Source organism: Rhamphochromis sp. 'chilingali' (genome assembly GCF_963969265.1).
Source record: "Rhamphochromis sp. 'chilingali' genome assembly, chromosome: 18".
In the NCBI taxonomy this organism is placed as follows: Eukaryota; Metazoa; Chordata; class Actinopteri; order Cichliformes; family Cichlidae; genus Rhamphochromis; species Rhamphochromis sp. 'chilingali'.
Genome location: NC_137945.1, coordinates 33,516,763 through 33,530,574, shown reverse-complemented (window position 1 = coordinate 33,530,574; position 13,812 = coordinate 33,516,763). Strand labels below are relative to the sequence as shown.

Genomic DNA, 13,812 nt, shown 5'->3' with positions numbered 1-13,812 from the left:
GGGAAACCTTTACGATGTGTTTTAAACGCAGAGGAACAGTCGCACAGATAACGGCTGCTTATGCGCCATAATCACCACAAATGATGCCATAACACCTAAGCGTGAGCAGCGTGTGGCCAAACAGCATTCAAATTACGTTTAAGAATATGTGAAACAGACGTTTTTGCATGCACATCCACTTTGGTGGTCCACCGTCAGCCCTCCTCAGTGCGTCTGCGCTCTCCCCCCCATTCTTTCCTCCTCTCGCTCTGTTGCTCAGGCGCTGTTCTCTACCTGACAGCAAGCGGAAAGAAACACAGAACCGCGCTCCCAGCAGCTCACCAGCAGCTCACCAGCAGGTATAAAGGGTCGCGCTGGAGGGAGCATCGGGTCCCCGTGCTGAACACTGAGCGGTTGTTGCATACTGCTATACACAGCGGTATGGAGCGCTCCTGATTCCAGCAGGACGCCTGGAGGAGCGCAGCCATTCTTTCCTCGTTACATCTCGGATCTGTTTGGACGTTCAGAGGCCGACCATGTCTGTACGAGAGAAGAGGATCCAGACTAAAGACAGTGTTAGCCTGCTGCCCTGCTTCTATTTCGTAGAGGTGAGTCAGGCTTTGCTTTGTACCTCCATCAAACGCCTGCTACAGCGAGGATGTCATTTGATTTGATCCTATTTATATCAGAGCTGCATTATTATACACGAGCCTCTATTAGTAGGTGCGTTATATGAAGCTTTATAAAAATAGGTAATTCTAATTGGTCAGCATTAAAATGCAATAGCCTGTGATGAGCAAATGGCGCGCACGTTTTCATCGAGATTTTCATCCACTTAAAGTATGTGATAAAGCACAGCATCCCCCCTTTACCCCCTCTGCTTGTGCTCAGCACAGCCACCTGTTCTCATTATCAAAATAGGTCAAGTAAAAGCCAATGGGCTGCTGCTTTTTTCTATTTTTTAAGTAGCTGTGCAGCTGCAGCTATTGAATTTTATATTTCTAATATGTATGATATTAGCTGCTCACACAGTAAAACACTGACATCTCAACAATCAACCGTGGTGATACACACAATATCACAACGTAGCATCATTTCTTAATTTATTTTTAATTTTTTCTGCTTTCTGTCGGATCCAATAGAAAGAAAAATGCAAACCACGAAAACAAATGTTTTTAAATTACATTTTAAGTGTTTGGGTTCAAGAGCATCAATTATGAGACCTCAACATTTCTGAAATATGTGATTTTTGCTTTTTGAATGATACATATCATAATCATCAGATTTTGCAGAAATCATTGCACATTCTCACGTTCAGCTGCTGTTTTTAGCCCAACTTAGAATCGTCCATCTGCTATTCGTTTGTCCAGCCGACCCCCAAAATACAAAATGAAAACACGCTGGTTTTAACTCCTTCTCAATTTAAAACATTTTAGTTGCTGGATAGTTTTTAGGCTGTGAGTATACATCTAAGGGAATCATTAGACGTATAATATACCCTAAACCAAAAAGACCTTCGTCTAAGGACCTGGAATTAGTCTCCTGCCTACTGTAACAAAAGGAGATCAGAGTCAAAATTTCAAGTTGCAGGGTCTACACGAAAATGCTTTAAGCAGAATATTATGGAAAACGTGTATAAGTGCATGTTAGGAAGCTGTAAGGTTTAGTCAGTAAAAAGAAAGTACACCTGCCAATTGTAAGTCTTTACTTCTCAGGAATAATACCACGATCTGAAGCACTCTGGCATCAGATAATGGAAAGAATCAAAATATTACGAGGTTAGTTCGGCCTCAAACACTGTGATGAGGAGTCAAGAAAGCTGTGGATAAACTAGAGACCTCAATGAACCAAAGCAATGTTTTAAAGAACAGTGGATCAAAATCAGTGTTGCTCACTATGTGTTTATACTCCTCTCTGCATTTAATTATTAGTTTAATTAATTATTAGTTACTATTAATCTCTGTCTCTCTTCCACAGCATGTCTTTATCCTGTCTTCCTTCTCTCACCCCAACCAATCACAGCAGATGGCCCCGCCCCTCCCTGAGCCTGGTTCTGCCGGAGGTTTCTTCCTGTTAAAAGGGAGTTTTTCCTTCCCACTGTTGCCAAAGTGCTGCTCATAGGGGGTCATATGATTGTTGGGCTTTCTCTGTTCTCTTTGTATTATTGGAGGGTCTTTGGCTTACAATATAAGGCGACTGTTGTTATAATTTGGCACTGTATATATAAAATTAAAATGAACTGAATAGAAAACAACTTCTTGAAAGGAAGAGTTCTGCAAGCTGCTGGATTATGGTGTATTGAGTTGTTCACACAGTCCCCCTGCATTGTGTCTTAGTTTTTGTTAAAATGACACAGTGTATTTCACTTGTGTTGTTGTTCTCAGGTTGTATTTACCTAATCTATCAAATTTTGTAATTTCTTGTTATGTCCTGATAGTAAAACCTTAGAACTCAAAGGGGGTGCACTTTCTTTTTTACCATTTTTAGGTGACAAATTAGTGCATTTAGTGCAGCCATGACAGAAGCAGATGAAGGCCAACAGTGTAGCGGTGCATTTTTATTTTCACACACATTTATATCAGGAAAATCAGGTTAAAAGGTCGGTTACAAGATAATGAAAATGAACTGATGATTTCAAACACTGAAGCGCTGCATGCAGCTTCTGTTGGCCGTTGCTCATTCCCCCACTGCTATCTTTATGCATGCCCTAATTCACTGCTGGCCTTTGGCTCTACAGTTATACAGCATTATGTATAATACATGACTCCCTTTAATACTGTGTTATAGGTATTTCTGGAATGACTGCAACATTTCCATGAACGTCTCTCTCAGCAGTGACATTGTCAGGGGATTCCCTGGATTTTGTTTTGGGAATCTTTCATTCACACAGCAGTGCGACCTCACTGCAGTTAATGTGGCAGAACAGTGGAAGTCAGCCTCGAGCTTTTTAGAATCACTGAAGCAGCTCACTGAAGGATTTTTGCTTTTCTATTTTTGCAAACAGCAGGAGGCTTAAAGTAGGTCAGTGCTGAAAGTTTACTGTGCCCAAAGAACAAAGTCCCTCGTACTTATTGTTGTGGTGAGAATGATGTGTACACCGATCATGGGCATGCATGTCATGCTAATGTGAGCTTCACATGATTTCTTTGAAGTCTTGTCTTTGCAGGGTGGACTGATTGTTCAGCATTCACCTTTAATACTTAAAACAACAACAATTGAAAGCACAAGTTTTAGTTAATGTTGGAGTTTCTCTAATTCACATATGCTCAAAAGCTTAAAACATCTAGCTGTTGATTTGAGGTGAAGTTGAAGAATTTGGAGGCAGTCCTCCTCCTCCTGTTTACTTTGTGCAATGTACCAGTACCACTGGGAGCAAACAGCCCCAGAGCATGATCCTACTGGGAGCAAAACAGTAAGTGAGTTAAACGTATTTATATGTCATTAAAGTGCTTCACAATACAACCAGAAATATAAATAATAATATAAAACATTAATTAAAAGCTTGTTTGTATAGAAATGTCTTCAGCTGCTTTTTAAAGAGTCGATGGAGTCTGTACAGCCTAAAGACAACAGAGCTCCACAGCCTTGGTGCCCAGGACCAACAGTGACCTCTGACCTGACGACCTAAGTGCTCAGGATGAAGTTTCAGCAGGTCAGAGATAAACTGGGGAGCCTCACCGTGCAGAGCTCTAAAAGATAAAACTACAATTTTAAAATGAAACCTAAAATTTACTGACAACCAATGAAGAGAAGCCAAAACTGGATTCTGGAGCGTTCTGTACAGTCTGAAGGCGATCCAAAGCTGATTTGAAACAAGTAAAAAGACCACTACAATAATCCAAACGAGAAGAAATAAAAGCAGGTTCTGCCTTTGACACCAGCAGTCTGAGTTTAGAAATGTTTCTTGGATGAAAAAAACAGTTGTTTGGAGTGTTTGTCAAGCGACATTGAACTGTCAAATATAACACTCAAATTTCTGAGACAGCCAGAGCATGCTCGGCAGCTGGAACAGTTTTCTTAGGTTTCAAAGCCTCGCTTTTACTCCTCTCGCCGTTGTGGCCACGTAGCTCAATTCTCGTCTCATCGTTAGAACTGCAAATGTTCAGTTGAGCTTTGGAGGAGTGGATTTTGGAGCAGTTTGCAGTTTGACCCTGGAAAAGGTGTGCTTATGTACATTTGTCTGAACTCATTATGTTGGAATCTGCAGTTGTTTAGGAAGAGTTTCAAGAGACCTACCAACTAGTGTAAATTTGTAATTCTGCTTCTTTGACTTGACTTTTGTTGTGAATACCAGTCAGTCCAATGACTGTTGTTAAATCCTTGCTACGCTGCAAAGAGAAACGAGTAGTTGTGGTAAATAATGAGCAGTTAATAGACTTTGGTCAAGTTAGAAGACACCGTAGATCCTTTAGCACCACTTACTGAAAGGCTTGAATGCATGTATATATTTGTATGTATACTTCTGACCCTGTGTGGATTAGATCAGTAGTCCCCAACCTTTTTTGCACCACAGACCGGTTTATGTCTGACAATATTTTCACGCACCGCCCTTTAAGGTGTCGCAGATAAGTACAACAAAATAAAACCAAAAAAAAGAAGAAGATTTATTCATAACAGACGGGAAAAGACCCAGGGACACCGAGTTAATGATAAAAGCCCTGAAAACCATATTTCACACCGAAGCCTCAGCTCTCGCGGCCCGGTACTAAATGGCTCAGGACCGGTCCGTGGCCCGGGGGTTGGGGACCGCTGGATTAGAATAAATCTAAAATAAAGTGAACCTTGTTCACCCACTTTCTTTTTGAACATGAATATTGTACAATCATTCTACCCCAGGAAAAAACATTTGAGGGGCAGACAGTAAGCAGGGCATTACTGCTAATCGAGTGAGTCAGTTTTGTGCAATTATAAGAGAATCACAGTTCATCTGCGTGTTTTAATGCAGCTCTGGAGGCTTTGCTGCAGATTTTCTCTGTGTAAAACAAACGGTGGTGGATCAGGTGCTCTGATGAAGGAGTCCTGTTAGCGTTAGTCAAGGTTTTAATGGTGAGCACAGTAACAGCGCGACTGCTTTGGAGGCTAGAAACATGTTTTCTTCACTCTGCTTGAGATCACGGTCTCAGTAATGGCTCCGCCTCTTCGTTCTTCACGGTGCGTAAACAAACGCCGACTCCATGTTAAACTGTCTGCTGCTGTTGTGTTATCAGTGTTTCTGTTTAAAACTGGCGCGTCACAGAGCCGTGCCTTCAGTGAAGCATCGAAGAAAAGAATTTGTGTCGAGAATTTTTTATTATCAAATTATTCGAAATACTCGATGAATCGTTGCAGCTCTATTTCCAACTAGAGCATGGATCACACTCGTCAGGCTCCCCAGGAACCTGATGTGTGTGCCAGGACACCTGAGAGGAGAGGTTGCCTGCTTTGGAGGAACAGTGTGGTGTTTATTCTGGTTGTGTAACGCTGGAGAAGCTCTTCATGCATGTATTCGTCTTACAGCTTGTTTAATGTGAGGAACAGAGAATCTGTTGTCTTCCACTGTGTGACAAACTGAGCCTGACTCTGTGCGCCTCGTCCGCTGTTTTCTCAGCCTGCAAACTGCAAAGCAAGCTATTATGTGGCTGCATGTCAAACAGCAAACTATCTGGATTCATTAAGCTTTGATGCTATCAAGTATTTCCCTCAATATTCATTCAATAAAAATGATATATGATAATAATAATACATAGTCAGCTTTATCACGGCTTTAGTCTAACATGTGCTTAACACGGTCTTTTAAGTTTGCCCCAAAGGTTTTTCAGAATGCTAAAAACTGACAATGTTTTTCAAGGTTCTGTGGTTCGGTGGCTAAAAACAGAACTTGTTGTTTGAGACAGATGTCCTGAGCGTATGTGTGAAGCAAAGCTGCCAACATTTATTTTATGTGCCATTAAAAGTGTGCACTTCACACAGCTAGTCCTGACTTACTGCAGCCTCAAATTCTGCCAAGAGGCTCTTGTACATCAGCCATGGAAACAGTTGGCATTGCCACCCAGTCACACCTGACACCCCCGTGCTTTCAAACAGCTTGCTTCATCTGTTGGTCTAATAATAGGAACACACAGAGCAGAATGAGGTGGAAACAGTCTATTTAGCCCTTCATCCATTCATCTTAACTGCTTATCCAGCTTGGGCCAGTGTGGGGACTAGACGCAGAGAACAGCCTGGGCAGGTCACTGAGCTCAAACAGACAGTGCTTATTAAATATTTCCTACAGAATTTCAGTGAGGATTACTGAATATTAACACGTTTATATAGATGTAAATATCGCTGAGGTTTGGTTCAGCTCACTGGTGTGACTGCACAGTCCATAACTCAACATGTTACACTGTAGTGGGACAGTTCAAGCTTCCAAGCCTTTAGTTTATGAGCACTGTTGCCTTTTTATGGGTATTTTTCAAGCTAACATTTGTTAGCCTCAAAGTTAGAGAACAGCACAGGCCTGGAAGTTTGTGCAAGCAAAGATGACACAGACATCAGTACAAGCTACATATGAACTTAATATTATTGTTAAGACAAAAAACAGACAAAAGACTTGGAGACGAGGAACAAAGTTTCGTTGATTGAAGTTGCTGCAATATTCTTTTTCTTGTCACGATAAGAACAGCTCCACCTCCTTTGTTTACTGTTGTTGGCAGTCACATCTGATTTGCTTTTCCTCTTCTGCTTCAGATATTATTTAGCATCAGCTGACAGCAGGTGGACTTCTATTCCAAATGTTATTTGACAGTAAACTGAAAGTGGGTTGTGAACCTAAATAGATTCAACCTGTTTCGAATGTTCTCCTGGTGACGTGAGTCATTATTAGCAGGAAGTTTCACTAAGCCTCGTGGATTTTAAAAGATTAATGTTTGATTCCTGTAATACTGCGATTGCCAAGCAATATTTACGGGAACACAGACAAAAATGAAAAAGTATATATATAAGTATAAGTAAGTATATATGAAGGTATTTTTAGTCTATGAGTCTCAAAGTTTAAGGAAGCTGCAACTAATGTAATCATGCTGCCTGCACAGTTTGGTGATTGGATACTGTAGCAACTATCCAGCTACTGTGGGTCGTCCTCAATAAGAGTGAGAGCACTTCACTGTTTTGTACAGTTCAGTTACTTTTTGCATGCATACCTAATACTGCTGGGTGCATACTATGACCCAGCCAAGGAGCAGTCTTTCTTTAGAGATTCTCACAGCTACCTACTCATTAGTTATTATTCATCTCTAGCTACAGAGCTAATCTCTCTCTTCGACAGCATGTTCTCCTCCTCCTGTTACCCCAAACTGGCCCCTGAGCCTCTGTCAGAGGTTTCTTCTTATTAAAGACGGTTTTTCCTTCTCACTGTCATGAAGTGCTTTCTCAGAGGGGATCATTTGATTGTTGGGCTTTTCTCTGTATTATTGTAGGGTCCTAACCTTACAATATAAAGAGCACCGTGATTTGGCACTGCGTAATTAAAAATGAATTGAACTGAACTGTGTGCACTGCTCCGCCTCCATGTGCATGTCGTGGGCCTACATGTGTTATCTAAGGAGAGGAGATTCTCAGCTAAATCACAGCCACACTTCTTCCTTCTGCAGCTAAGCCAGAACAAACACAGCTGACAGCCACAGCAAAGCTTCAGCAACACTTGTAGGATAAAGAACAACTCTGTTGTTCGACTGACACATTTCATCTCGTGCCCTTCACCAGGGTCATGGTGACAGGCTTTTTTTTTAATGCATCTTGGAAGTAGGTGAAGTTGTGCCAGAAACCACTACTTCTGCAGTAGTTCAGTCATGAGTTTGCTGGGCTCCTAAATAAGACTTTGAGTAAAAATGCAAGGCACAATCAATTTTATTTGCAGTTTTGAAATAAAACTTATGATATGACAAAAAGAAAAGGGCAATGAGACACAAAGTAGGCTGGCAGCGAGTGTTTGCATATGTAGGCCAATGGAGGATCTCTGCTGGGCTGAGCTATCCCACAGGAGACGAGGCTTTTCAGAGAAAGGCAGCATAAGCAATGCAAGACAGTCTTGGCTCCGATCACTCTGCTAATCTTCCATTCTGACAGCACTGGTCGCTTTGTGAGCCTTCAGTTGACTCACTAATCACTGTCTGTAAAATAATTGTGTTCATTAGGTATTCAGTCAAATAGTCATTACTTGGGTAAACTAGCCTATCACTAAAATGGTCCAGTAACCCTCATTCTGTTTGTCTTCTAGCTGAGTGTGAAAAGCCTTTGCCTCTGGATGCTGTACAACAGCCAAGCCTGTTTTTGAAATATGTGTCAAGTTGGGTGCTTCAGATGCTTTAGATGCTTTAGAAAATGTTGTTTTTTCTTTTCTATTTATTCTCTGAGAAACGGGGAATTAATATGACAGAAATATCCATAGTACCAGTTTGCCCAGTGGTAGAACTCTCCATCTATGTACAAATGTGTTGTTAAAATAAGTAATTGACATCTATCCGTCTGGAAAGTGTTACAAAGCCATCTCTAAGGCGTGAACCACAGCGGCAGTCAGAATCCATAAAAGGAGAAAATATAGCCAGCCTACCAAAATTACTGCAAGAGTGCAACTAATCCGAAGGCAAGAAAACCATCCAAACATCATTAACCTGCAGGCTATTTGTCTCAGTTAAGGTCAAAGTTCTTTGTTCAACAACAAGAAAGAGACTGGACAAGTGGCATTGATGGCAGTGTTCAAAGGAGAAAACCACTGCTGACAAAAAGAACACAAAGACTCGTCTCTTTTGGGCCAATATTCTGTGGATTGACAAAAGTGGAACTTTTTGAATGTACAACTTCCAAAAAGTTCAACTTTGGAACTTACATCCCATTACATTAGTGTCTTAAAACTAACACATTTGCTGGAAGCATCAAACATGGCGGTGGTAGCATGATGGTTTGGGGCTGCTTTGCTGCTTCAGTGCTTGAATGCTTCGCCTCTACTGATGGAACCATGAATTCTGCTCTCTATCAGATAATCCTGAAGGTCACAGACATGACTTTCAACATTTTGCTACAAGTCAGACACTTAACCCACACATTACAATGAATAACAGGGGTTTTTAATCGTATATACAGAAACCTGACAGAGATGACTGGCAATACTTTACCTCAAACAACTGAATGGATACATACGCTGTTTGAAGCAACTATTTAAGATAAGATAAGATAAGATAAGATAAGATAAGATAAGATAAGATAACCTTTCTTAGTCCCACACGTGGGAAATTTGTTTTGTCACAGCAGGAAGTGGACAGTGCAAAAGTTATGAGGCAAAAATTAGAATACAATAAGAATAAATACAGTACACAACTGTACAGAATAGAATAAAATAAAATACTATATACAGTAGAATAAAATAAAATAAATATACAATAAGATAAAAATAGAATACAAATACAAATACTATATACAACTGAGTAAAAATACAACGATGACAGAAAGGATTATTGCACTTAGTATTATTGCACATGTATGGATGTGTGTGCTTGATCAGTTAAAGTCTTTATTATGGAGTCTGACAGCAGTGGGGAGGAAAGACCTGCGAAATCTCTCCGTCCCACACCGTGGAGCAGCCCGTGATGCACTAAGTGTATTTTTTAAGCCACTTATTGTGTTTGTGTCAAGAGATTTTTGTTTTTATATAATTTGATCAGCTTTATGAAATGTGTTTTTCTGTTGTTTAAGCAATCTAAATGTCTATGTGATCTTTCACCTAATAACTTTCTGATGAACTTATTCAGCTACTAAATCCACTTCCTGTTTTTTCTGAGAACAAATGTAGAAAGGGGAAATAACCCGTTGCTTTGGGTTTGTGCAGAGTCAGAGTGACGTTGTTACTTTTACACACACACAGACATGTATAAAAATAAAAGTACGCAGGCAGCAGGGCGCAGTTGTAGGGTGCGTTTGCTGCTGCCCACATGTGTAAAAACGACTGCAGTCTCTGTGTTTTCTAACTCAGGTGTCTTAGCTGAAGAATTACAGGGTGATTTAAAGAAATCCCCTGTCAGTTTGTTTGGTTTTTTTCCACAAAACAGTAAATTTCAGAAAGGAACCCTTCCTTACTATTCAGTTACAATACCCCGTCTGCCTTATATGTTAGGGACTCATCTAATTATTGTGTAGTTTCTTATAACTATTTAAATAATAATAATCGATTGGATTCATATAGCACTTTTCAAGGCACCCAAAGTGCTTTACAATGCCACTATTCATTCACACACTGGTGGAGGCAGCTACAGTTGTAGCCACAGCTGCCCTGGGGCAGACTGACAGAAGCAAGGCTGCCATATCGTGCCATCGGCCCCTCTGGCCAACACCAGTAGGGTAAGGTGTCTTGCCCAAGGACACAACGACAGAGAGCCCGGGAATCGAACCGGGACCTTCCGGTTACAGATGCGCTTCCCAACCCCCTGAGCCACGGTCGCCCCAATGTAGCTTCTTTCCATATTGCTTATGCTCCCTCTCTCTTTTTAATTTCATTTTCCAGTTGTTGCTGGTTTTTGAGCCTTTTTTGAGAGAAGCTTCCCCCTTACTGTGGCCTTACTTGCATCCCACATCAAGAGAAAACATTACCTTCATCGAACAAAGTATTCGAGTAAAGCAGCTTGTAGTTCTTGTTTAATCCAAGTATCTGTTAGTAATGAAACATTTAGCCTAAAATGGTCCCGTAGTCCTGTATTAATGTTGATGACAGCTGGGTATAGTCAGAAATAGTGACTGGTTCAATTGCTGTTGTGTCTTTCAACCTATACTTTTTTTTTTAATTTTTTCAGTTCACTCAGCATACCTCTATATTTCTTCTTGGAACGGGCCTTAATACTGTGTCCCTCTAGTCCTAACGTTGCTCCTCCAGCCTTCCTTCAGCTCTTTCTGCTCAGTGCGTCTCAGCTCAGAGCTGCTTCAGCTGCAGCGAGGCCTCTGTTAGTGCTGCAAAGATGGTGTCCAGTTTCATTTGCACTTTTGCTGGATACAGACATTTCACTTGTACATCTTTTCTTTTGAGTTGTCTGATCATTTTGTAAACCTTGGATTTTGATGTCCTTTTCTGGTAGTTGTGTCACTTTCTACCGAAGCAGCTTCACAAATCCGATCATATCTTCACTCTGGAATAAGGAGCTTGGAAAAGTCTTCACATCAAACATTAGGATCTTCACTCTGAAAGATGCTAATGTTGTTGCATCTCAGTCTGATTTGGAGATCCTTGCAGCTTGTGGAGAGGTCCATATCATGGTGAATCTGGTATGGTGCAAAATCGCTGTCTTTGACTGTGCAAGCTCTTTCCTCTATTTGTCCAGTTCTTCCTTTGTGTTTAGCAATTTGGTCTTTAATATCTGTAACCGCTCAAGACATTTTTGTGTAATTATGCCCATCTTGATATACTTTATGCAGCGTTTTCAACTCTTTGAGTAGCATTAGGTCAGGCTGGCTTGGTGCTCTCTGTTTATCTTCCTTTTCTTTCCAAGTATCTGTACACAGAGTTATTGTCTCATGGTTGTAGTCATTTTGTAGGAGTGTATTTATTTTTTGCTGCTATTATGTATAATGTCACTTATTTTTCTCACTGTTTGGTGGAGCACCACTGTTTTGCTAAATTAGCTTCTGTGATGTCACTGGAAGTGTTACTTTGTTTTGTTTTTATTCATTCATTTTTGTTATAATCCAACAGAAACACAACGTTAACATTCTCTGACAAAGGAGCATAAAAAACAAACATATCCCAGACCAAGATCAATAAAATAAGATATCATAAAGGGAATTTACAACCTTATAATACAGCATTCCAGGATTCTTGTTCATTCACCCAGGTATCTGGTCATTTTCAGTTGTCATTCACTCCTTTGTGTGAACTCTTTTCAGTATGTTTCCATTGTTATGGACGGTGGGCTTGTTTCTTTCCATTAGTATCTGTAGAATACAGTTTTTGACTGGACTGTATGTCTCTCGAGGTATAGCTCATTTAGTGGAGAATTAACTAGAAGGATTTTCTCTGTTTCTTCTTTGATTCTTATCCAGAATCCTTGGATTCGGACATATTTCTATATTTTAGGTTTTTTTTATAACATGGGGAGATAACAAGAGGTGTATTAAAAATCAGATCTTAAATTTCCAATCAGATTCTCTCCACAGTTGACTAGTTGACTGCTTATTCGCCTCTGTCAGTGCGCCCCAGGGTGGCTGTGGCTACAATGTAGCTGCCATCACCAGTGTGTGAATGTGTGTGTGGATGGGTGGATGACTGGTTGTGTAACGCGCTTTGGGGTCCTTAGGGACTAGTAAAGCGCTATACAAATACAGGCCATTTACCATTTATTCCCTTGTGACAGGGGTTGCACAGCTCTTCCGATACATTATCAGTGATAATAACACTCAATAGTTCCCATTTCTCCTAAATATGTCCTGTATTTTGGCAGGACTCATATAAGGCTTTTGTATTTATGAGAAACATGTTCCTTAGTTGGGAGATGTTTTTCTTCTATGCTGTTAGGATCAATCAAAGCTCTTTCTTTGTGGTTCAGGATGTAGTGTCTTATTTGAAGATATCTATATGCGTGTTTAGAGGGGAGTTGGAATTGTTCCTGAAGCTGGTTAAATGACTTGTTCCATTAATGAGTTGATTTATTGTATTAAGGCCTGCATTGGCTACCTACTAAATCCACTGTCCACACAGGGACAGTTCTACATTGCCTCTCACTGGCATGGCACTTGAGACAGATAAAGAGCCCCCCAATTTTTTACTTATTGTTGTCCACACCTCCAGAGTATGTTTTGTCCAATCCTTTTCTATTTTTAGGTTTTTGTCAGATTTTGCATTAATGAAAGGTAAAGTGTTGGAGTCCCCGCCATAAGTAAGAGTCCTTCACCTTTTTCATCTTCATTTGGAGCATATAAGCCTCCAGTTGTTCCAGTTACCATCATATAACGGCCTTCATCATCCTGAAAAACCTTTCCATTACTGTAATAAGCACATTTGTTAAACAGGACAGCAACCCCTCTGTTCGTCCTGCTCCTGCAGGATGCATCATATTCTTGGTTGATGTTCTGTCTCAGATGCGCGAGTTTATTGAATGAGAGCTACAGAGCACCGCAGTCTCTTTAATTGTCCGAGGATTTTTTTCCCTTAATTAGGTTATTAATTCTTTTTACGTTATAACTAACGAAGTTCATATCTGTCATATTCGCCACATGATGGCATATTCCCCTTTGTGTTCTAACATGTGTATAATGTATACATGCTTAGTCTGTAAGTGAAAATGTAAACTATGTCTGTAACATGTCAGAGAGAAGGAAAAAGAACAGGGCTTCCACGCTTCCAGTCGTCCACATTGTGGACAACCCCATTTATACTGGGGCAGAGAAGTGTGACCCTCCTTCTCTGTGGGAAAAAATGCTTAATGCACAAATAACCAATATCCCACTGTTGTGTAAAAATGAGTGTGGTCCACTCATATTAATCCTACACATCCACCGCCTGGACTTTATGAAGCATAATGTTTGTAAATATGTGACAGTTTATATCTATATTTTGGGGCGATTGTGGCTCAAGAGTTGGGAGTTCGCCTTGGAATTGGAAGGTTGCCGGTTCAAGCCCCGGCTTGGACAGTCTCGGTCGTTGTGTCCTTGGCCGAGACACTTCACCCGTTGCCTACTGGTGGTGGTCAGAGGGCCCGGTGGCGCCAGTGTCCGACAGCCTCGCGTCTGTCAGTGCGCCCCAGGGTGACTGTGGCTACAATGTAGCTGCCATCACCAGTGTGTGAATGGGTGGATGACTGGATATGTAAAGCGCCTTGGGGTCCTTAGGGACTAGTA

The 13,812-nt window shown here is 40.8% G+C and overlaps 1 protein-coding gene across 1 annotated transcript in view; it reads left to right on the top strand.

The window, feature by feature from the left end:
• Positions 1-316: 316 nt before the first annotated feature.
• Positions 317-13,812, top strand: part of plppr4b (phospholipid phosphatase related 4b) — a 46,670-nt gene continuing 33,174 nt past the window's right edge. The window contains exon 1 of the mRNA XM_080865669.1: positions 317-587. Coding sequence (XP_080721795.1) covers positions 516-587 — 72 coding nt within the window. The 5' untranslated portion in view covers positions 317-515. The remainder of the gene's footprint in view (positions 588-13,812) is intronic.